General features: G+C 50.3%; 1 protein-coding gene across 1 annotated transcript; it reads right to left on the reverse strand.

The window, feature by feature from the left end:
• Positions 1-2,622: 2,622 nt before the first annotated feature.
• On the reverse strand, positions 2,623-8,439 carry LOC104269483 (zinc finger protein 346-like). The gene is made up of 4 exons (XM_009871912.1): positions 8,287-8,439; positions 6,823-7,062; positions 4,253-4,346; positions 2,623-2,937 (listed from the first exon to the last, which is right to left on the reverse strand). Exons 1-4 carry the CDS (start codon positions 8,375-8,377, stop codon positions 2,832-2,834), a joined length of 531 nt encoding a protein of 176 aa, XP_009870214.1. The 5' UTR covers positions 8,378-8,439; the 3' UTR covers positions 2,623-2,831.
• Between the last annotated feature and the right edge of the window lie 747 nt (positions 8,440-9,186).

The following is a 9,186-nucleotide window of genomic DNA, read 5'->3' on the forward strand; positions in this document are numbered from 1 at the left end:
CCCAGCACTGCGGGAGGTGGACTCAGCCCATCCCTCGCAGCACTACCCACACAGCTGACGGCAGCACAAGGCCCCGCACTAATCCCAACAATGCTGGTCCCCAAGCTCTGCTGTAGCCCCACTGAGCAGGACAGGCCGTTCCAGAGACCCAAGGTGGCCCTAGCAAGAGTCAGCCACCCTCGGATGACAGCAGCCGAGCATGCTTGCTGTGATGGTGCCACAGCAGTGCCAGGGACAGCCTGGCATCCTGCGGCAGCCCCAGATGGTTTCCGCATCAGCCGAGCGCCGGCAGTCTCCCAGCCCACACTGTCCTGTTTTGGTGACTGTGGCATGCTGGAGGCCAGACTTGCCAGGGCAGCACTGAGGAAGGCACTGAGCAGGTTTGTCCGGACCTCAGGGTGCCGTGGGATCAGAGTGAGGCCTCGAGGAGGGCGGATGGGAACACAAGTCTCCCGCCCCTCCCAAATATTTCAAAGGTGTCTGCATCCTGTTCTTCGCTTTGAAGCATGGCAAAAGCCCAAAGGCTCTAGCAGAGAGACGGCACCCCAAAGTAGTAATAAACACTCTATTTGGAGAGCTTCACCTTAGGGAAACAGCAGATACATAAACACTGTGTACAGGGGAAGGCAAAACTGTCAGTACACAGACAGAAGTGACACACCGGACTGGGCAGCACTGGAAATGGATCCCTCTTGGTGTCGATGCACAGCACATCTAGCAGGCACCTGCCCTGGTACCATGGGATGAGAGCGAAGCAACGGAGATCGGAGTTGGAGGCCATCCAGGGCTCCCAGGTGCACAACGCTTCCTTCAGTTCATCGCAATTTTCTGCTCATTGATCAGCTCGCAAAGTTTAAAAGGACTCCCTCTGTCGTAGGAGACCAAAGTCGGACCTCAGCAGTGCAGCACGACTGGAAAACATTAGGAAGGCAAACCCAGACCAGCAGGAGCCTGTCCTAAGGGAAGATGGCAGATTCCACGCAGTGTGAGGAAAAACAAAACTCATGCACATCCTGAAGTGGGGAAGGGAAGGTACTCACTGAGATTAGCAACCAGCTCACTCTCTCCTCGCGTAACCTGACCAGTGGACACACTGGATTTTTGAAGTGCATCTCCAGCCCGGCTCTCAGCCCCATGAAGGTGTCAGCTGCTCCCCTGGCACACAGCACTGGAAGCCAAGGGCCCCAGACTGCCCTCCAGCAGCTGCCGAGCCACGAAACCTGAGGCAGCACCTCAGCTGAGCCCACCCCGGCAGCGTGGGGTGCCTGCGTCCGTCACCCAGGCTCCTGCCAGCCTCACCAGCCAGGGAAATCCTCGGAGGGGCCACATCCACTTCCTTCTGCCCCCGTGGAAGAAAACCAGCAGGATGTTTGCCATGGACTAGCAAAGTCTCAGCCCCACAGAGACACTGACGCTGGGACAAAGCCGCAGGGTGCCCGACTCAGAGCACTGGCACCAGACGCGAGGCCAGCCCAACGCACATGGCTCTTGTGGTGGGCTAGCAGGGAACAGGCAGTGCCTTAGCTTAAGGCAAAACATCTAAAGAACTTGTCCAAAACACTCAGCAGTCTCAGATGCCTGTCCTTCCTTCCCAGGCCTTTTCTAACATATCTAGTACATTAGCACCATGAAGAGACCATCAGTCTTAATTTCTGGATTTGAAACAGAGAACATCCCTTTTCCAGGATGGTACAAATGTGTAAGAAATTTGAAAGGAAGGGTTGGGCAAGTAGTGTCTAATGAAGGAAGGTTTCCGAAGGATTTGTAGTTTTTTAGGCAGCTAACGATTTGACCGAGTTATGCTACATTTTTTTGCTGCATGTAGATTTATTCCCTCTCTTTTCCCTTAAAACCTTCCTTCCCCAGAGTATTTTTGTGGCAGTAGGGAAAATGCTGCATTTCCATGCAGACCCCAACAAAATTAGGCATGAACTCACCCTGCTCTACCTTCCCCTGCTGATTGCATTCAGATCTCGGGAGATCTCCACCGCTGCCAAGACTGGCTGAGATTGGTTTAAGTCACAGGGGGGTAAAGACACACACGGTGAATGATCACGTACACCTGTTTCCATAGGAAACCAGGCTAAATGGTTACTTCCTTCCACGTGGAAATCCTCAGAGCTGGTGGCCGAGCTGTCTGGAGAGCCAGGAGCTCCAACCCCTCTCACAGCCCTCCACTCCCACCAGCAGCAGTTTGCACACCAGAAATTATAACTACTTCTTAGACAAACCCAGACAACCTACCTCCAGAACCAACGGCTGCGCAACAGCCAAAGGCTTGGACGACAATCAGCGGCTCGTGAAATTCTGCACACAAACCCAACCGGAGGAGGCACGGCAAGAGATGTCGCACTGCTGGTATTCCCTGCTTTAGGACTGCACCAAACCACGCAACCTGCACCATGTCCCTAAGTGCTGCTCGTCACGGTCTGGGAGTTCTCCTCCTGCAAAAGCCACTTCTGAGCCCAGGACACTGGCCCTCCAGGCGCAGGAATCCACTGTTTGCTCTGGTGGGAGAGGAGGCGGCCACTACCAGCCTGCTGTGAAACCCTCCTTGTACCAGATACACACTTCCTCTCACACCGCACCCACCTTCACGGGAAGCAATTACACAATGAAAACTACTCTAAGGGAGTGAAGTATTTGCTGTCTAGCAAGTCTCTTCCAGCTGGATCCTTTTCCTGACAGATTCAGTCCCTGTTCTGCTCAACGGGTGCATACAGGAGGGCAGGGCTTTGCTTATCCAGAGGGATAATGAAACCATTGTGGGCTGGCAAAGGATGTGTGTTCTTGGGCCACCAACAACTCCAAGAACAGTGCTGCAACTTGCTCTAGAAGTCTTGGCTGAAATAACTGTAGCCTCCTGGGGCAGTTGCCTCTTCCCGGACATATTGCTGTGGTGGGAACGGTCCAACAACCGGCGCTGCTCCTGGCATCCTGGACATGGAAGGGAAAAAGAAGAGGAGGGAAAAAAAGGAGACAATGTCAGAAGCGCTCTGAAATCTGCCAGCCGCAATCACTGCTCAGCAGGCATGGCTGTGAGGGGAGCAAAAGCCTACTGCAGCCAAGTCAATAACCTGCCAGAAAAGCTTCCAAGTGCATCCTTGCCCTCCATGCATGTGTGTAAACAGACCCTTTCAGCATGGCAGAATCAGCTACTGTGCAGCTCAAGGACTGCTAAAGAGCTCCCGTTACAAAACAATTGTCCTGGCTCTCCTCAGACTGCATAAGCTGGCCTGGAACTGGACTGAATGTCTGAATCCAGAATCGGCTTTCTGAAAGGCTGCAAAAGCTCAGACAACATCCACGTCCTTAAAGGGAACATTTACGAGTGTGTGTTGGGAACATCCTTAATATTCTTTTTCTGGAAATGCATACTTGCTATCCACTGATCTGGTTGTGTCACTGAAGAGCTGAAACTCTCCTGGGATGACGGATGGAGCGTGTGCCTTCCAGCCAAGTACTCCAGAGAGCCAAGGGGCCACGGGGCTGCTGCTCCACAGACAGGCAACAAGACATCCCAGCTCTCCTCCTGTCCTCCCTGGGAAACTGGGCTGGGTGTCTGTACTCACTTCAGGTAGGGTCTGCTAATACCTCTTTCCTCTAAGAAGCTCTCTACTCAACCCAGGCTCATTACTGAGCCTCTTTTAATGAAGGCTTTGAAATTAGAGATCTGAACTTTTGACAGTGCCCAGAACAACTATTTTTGGTATTAATCATCTGGCAGCCTAATTTCTTCTTTTTTTTCCCTTCGTTTTAAGTAATAATATATGTGGGGGATGCCATTATTTAAATCACCAGCTGTGAGAGCAAGTTCAGGAATACAGTCTACATTTCTGGAACATGCTGACTATGTGCCAAATCTTAAGACAAGCAACCCCAAGAGAAATTAGAATGCCAAGCAGATCTCACTGAGCCAGTCTTTAAATTTAAATATCAGTTGTTAGAGAAACGGTGTTTAATGGGTGTCAGGCTGGATGCGCTCACTGCAAAAGTCCACTCCGAGCTGAGCTCTGAAGAACCAAAAGCAACTGCAGGGTCTTTCTACTTCAGCAGCATCCCAGAGCTGTCTGCAGAGGGAGCCGCTGAAGTGAATCTGCTTCAGGACAAACAGAGCAGGCTTGCACAAACCCTGTTGTTCTGCTTGTGAGTCAGCTGGAAATACACGTTCAAAAGCGCATTTTAAGTTCTACTTAAGCCATCCATCTGAACGGCGAGGCTGGAAACATACTTAGACAGGAACATTACTTACTGATTCTTGTGTTTGAAGCCACTGATGTGAGCTTGGTACTGCTCTATGGAGTTCAGGACTATGTTACACGTGCTGCAGGGGTACCCCTTCCCAGCTGAAACAGACATCAGCGTTAGCACACACAGCTAGCCAGCAACTTGGTGCCCGAGGTAGAAACAAGTGAGATAATCAATCACACGCTGTGTTAAACAACTGCTAAACAGAGACAAAGAGCAAGTCAATAGCCTGACCAGTCGTGGAGGCCGTAGAATCCCACTACCCCACCATGCATCAGCCAGTCACTGCGAGGGAATCACTAAGCCAGAAAAGCTTTCCCGGTCAGAACAAGGGTTGGTTTATCTATGAAAACAAAGACACATTTCCTATAAACAGTTCAGAGTATCAGACATGCTAAAAGTCTCAGCATTAGGACAACGATCCTGGCGTTACACTGTCTCTGCAGCTCCATTTCTCTCCCAGATCCCCACTTCTTCTGGATCTGTACATCTCATAACAGAAAATAAGGGAGACAATTCGTAAGCTTGTAGTGTTTCAATTAAAAAAGCAGCCAGAGGAGATTACACACAATGTCCAGTTCCACAATGTAGCATTCTGCTAAGCCTTGCTGAGGTGCCAACTGAGAATATTAAGCTCTATCCTGGCTACAGTCAGCATATCAGTTAACCGCAAAAAAAAAGTTTCCAACAATAGCTGTACTAGACAGATCAATGGTTTTGTGTAACATGACAACTCCAGCTGGAATGAAAGTTCAGGAGGTCACAGATACCAAACAGGCAGCACAGCAGTCCCTAACAGGGGGAAATCCTGGCAGTTGTCCTCAAGACATGAAGCACTCCTGAGTTCCAGTTTGCTGGCGAAGGGCTCTGCCTGGGAGCCTTGCAAAGAAAACATGTCCTTAAGGTTTTGAAAGTGGGGACTCATCCCAGGGGTGCAGAGCAGCACAATCACTGAGCGAGGAGCACAATGCATGGTGAGGAAGACATTTCCCCATCCCGCTGCTGCACCTCAAGAGAGATTCCAGACTCTAGTGGGACATCCAACTCTCAAAACAGAGCTGGACCTGGGTGGGGAAGGCCAGAGGAGCTGTTATAGCCCTCAGGTCTGCGAGGTCAAGATCTCTCTGTTGCAAATCCAGCAAACAGGCATGTATAAAGCTGTCTAAACTGCACTCCTGCACCCCAAGCCAGCAGATCCTAGAGGAACTTTAAGCAAACACCTCAGCATTGAACTGTGAAGAACACACCTTTACCTGCTGCCAGCCAGATCTCGGCAGAGAGAAACACAGGGACAGGCACAGCTGTTAGCACACGGAGACAGACAAAGAGAGCAGGAGAAACATCCCTGACCACAGCCCGTCACACCCAAACTGCTCCTGGTTACAGCCCGGACTTGGAAATGTCGCTTGAACAGCCCGACTGCCACAGAGTTGTGTCTGCAGGTGCTCTGGTTCCACCAGCACTTCATGGGAGACATCAGTCACACAGGCCAGGGCACTGCCCCCCCCCCCAGCCCGCCTGGACCGGGGCTCCTGCCACTGGCAGCGCCTGAGTCACACTGAAGTGGAATCATTCATCAGATATCGCTAATTAGGTAAAGAGCAGATGGGTAATGCTGGATACCAAGCACCTTTTCCATCTCCCACATGGCTACGCAACGTGGGAGAGAATATTACTTAGATAATTGAGCCTCATTTCTCATAACTGCTACCGGTATCTAAAGGTGGCCTGCAAAGAATTAGAATAATTAATCTTCTGCTTCTCTGGGTTTTTACGGTGAGAAAGAAGCCCTTGAAGAAGATTTTAAGATGATTTGTCTGCTTGTTATTTACCTCAAGCATCCAGCAGGTACTAGACTTCCTGGTCCAACAGAAGGCTGCTGGGAGGAACAAGGGAGTTTACTGTGTGCTCCTAATGCTTTCACTGGACTCCAAGGGCTTTCATCATGTACAAGTGCTCATAAGCAGCAGATCATAAAACAAATGAGTTTTAACTGTCTGCGTAAAGTTCCTCCTTAATAGCCCTTTTTTTCCCCCTCCACACTCCTGCTTGCTCCAGAGAGAGTTGCATTAGTTCACCAGATGGAAAAGCCCACACAGAGGCAGAAAGGCATTCAGGGAGAAATCTCTCTGGCTTTCATGTGCTTTGAAGCAGCAGGTGCAGCTAAACCTATTTCTTCTACCTTTGGCTCATCCCCTCCGAAGACTCCTTTTAAGCTTCAAATGCCACTTTTATCTTTCCATTTTGGAGGCAATCACCTAGCTAGAAACAGTACTGGCCAAAATCCCTGGATTATCTGCACAGAGAATAAAAAGTACACGTCCCCGATTAGACGACATTGCAAAACACAACCCAAAGCCTGTCACGAGTAGCTACAGTCTAAAACCTCTCTTGCTGCCAGGGGGTTACAACATCAACCAAATCAATCTTGTGTATAATCAAGATCCTCATCACAAGCAATTCTCCCCTGTTCCCTCCATACAGATTCTCTCATCCGAAGACCTGTCAGACACAAACTGTCACTCTCCCACCCTGCCCTTAAGCTGTTTATTAGCCTGCCTGCGGAGAACTCACCCACGAAGGACGATGCTGGTGCATCAGAGGTTCGGCCATAGTGCGCCATCAGCTTGTGTTTGGTCTCTTGCTTTCTGTGCTTCTTGCCTACATAATGTTGTTTTGCCATAAGGGGGTTGTTGAAAGTGGCATGGCAGAGGCTACAGAACTTGTCTGGGTCAGTAATGTCCTTGTTCTCTTCGTTAGAAGACACTGTAGAGGTGGGGAGGGCAGCAGGATGTTTCTGGGGGGGAACCACTTCTGTAGGGTGAATCCAAACTCTTGGTCAGTCACAGAACTCAGAGGTAAAAACCCAGTCACTTTTTATCCCCAAAACGCACATTAAAAAAAATAACCCACTACACTTAAACCCCAAATCTAGACAGAATGTGAGAGATCTAAATTCACATTGCTCCTCCCTCCTCCCTTAATGCTGCAGAATTGAAATGCATTTGGTAAGACAAGTCCGAGTAGGTCAGAAAAGTTCTCGGACTTACAAAAACTCCCAACACGATTCCATATTTCTCCTGAACACAAGCATGGCTGCATTCAGGAAACACTGGACATGAATGAGTTTCCACCTACTATTTCCATCACCCAGCTGGAACATGGGTACAAGCCTCTGTGCAGCAAAGGCAAGCGGGTTTCTGGAAACTCCGTGTGGCTGCAGGACTTGATTCTGAACTGAAGCCACGAGAAATAGCACAAACAGGACTAGGTCTGACGTGGTGAATCCTGTTTCTGCCTGGAAGATCCCAGCTCACCACTGGCACAAGCTGCCATCTCCAGGTGCATTCGGAGCCGGTGTTTTCCCTCCATCCTGACCAGCTATAGCACCCCAGGCTCCTGGCTGCCCCCCCCCACCCCGGACAGGGGGTCTCCCTCCCCACCCAGGGTCTGCCTGGGCTGCATCCCATCACGAGCAGCCAACAGCAGGTGCTGTGGGAAAAGCACAAGATCAGGACAAGCACATTCTGATGCTTCCCAGCTACGCTCTCCCACTCCCCAGCTACCTGCTGCTTACAAGTCCCTGACCCTCAGAGGCTACATCTCCGCAGTCAAGTTGCCCTGACAAATCTGCCACATTGGGAGTTTCACCAGAGGTCTGTAAAAAGTTTCACTTTGGTCCCTGTAAACTTTTGGTGAGCACGGTATCCTGCGACAGGATTAACACTCGCTCCCTGAAGAGCAGCTCTCTCCTGGTCCCTGCACACAGGGATGCAGACAGCACTGCTGCAAGCTCCATTTCTCTGGCACAAGGCAAAACAAAAAAACCCCATGCAACTTTTTGCCAACGCCAGCCCACCCAGCACCCTGCTGAGAGAGGCCAAATCTCTGGAGATGCACTGCTGGCTGAAGTGGTTTCACAGTAAAGAGTATGCATGTCCTCGCAAGAACTTACACTTGAGGTTCACTGAACCTCTCAATTTTTTATGGCTTGAACAGCCTCTCAGAACCAGATGAAATCGCTACAGACAGTCGTACCTTCCACTTTTGGGGACTGCTGTTTCATGTTCTTGGCATGAGTCTTGCCCAAGTAGTGAGATGTTGCCACAGCCGGAGAGGAAAACGTCATGTTGCAGATGGGACAACACTTGTTCCTGTCTTCCCCGTTGCTGCCTTCCTGCTTGCTGTCCTGTGCACACAGAATCACAGAGTGGCGGACGTTCGAGGGACTTCTGTGGGTCACCTCGCCCAACCCTCTTGTTATGCAAAGAAACGCTAAGGTTTGGGGGGTGTAAGAAAACCGGGTAATCAGAGACATTTGGGTGTTAAGTTGAAGAAAGGTGACTGAGTAGGACTTCCAGGATGCAGCAAGATCCTCTCTCTCATTGGAGAGCGTTCTTGCACCAGATTACTTTTTCTAACCTGTTAAAGAACCACTCCAGGCAGAGGTGTAACCCTGGCCTGTACGGGTTAAGGACAAGGTTAAGCGTGTGGCTGCCAGAACTGGAACAGGGAGCCTTTTACTCTGCAAGGTGTAAACCAAGCAGCACAAACATGGGTATCAGCTGGGTCATCTGCAACACGATGCCAGCAGAGCAGGCGGCCGAAGCCATTCCTAAGCCTAACACTATGTGCGAAGGCATTCGCCTTTATCCCCCAGCCCCCGCTGCAAATGTTGGAGAGACAGAGATTAAAGCTGAAGCAATCATAAAAGCAGAATCTGTTTCCCAAATGAGTCACAGGGCAGACAGATGGCCGAGTGGAACTGACCAACAGGCTCCAGCTACCAGCTGAGGAAACTTTAATATGTAAAAAGAAGACTGCTCCGGAATGAGAATTCCAGCAGACAGTCAACCCAACACGCTCTCCGTGACAGTAAAGGTTACGCAATGACACACCTGACAAGTCGTTGCTCCTATTCACTTTCCCCTACGCTTT

The sequence above is a fragment of the Apaloderma vittatum genome, unplaced genomic scaffold, assembly GCF_000703405.1.
Source record: "Apaloderma vittatum isolate BGI_N311 unplaced genomic scaffold, ASM70340v1 scaffold36226, whole genome shotgun sequence".
Lineage (NCBI taxonomy): Eukaryota > Metazoa > Chordata > Aves > Trogoniformes > Trogonidae > Apaloderma > Apaloderma vittatum.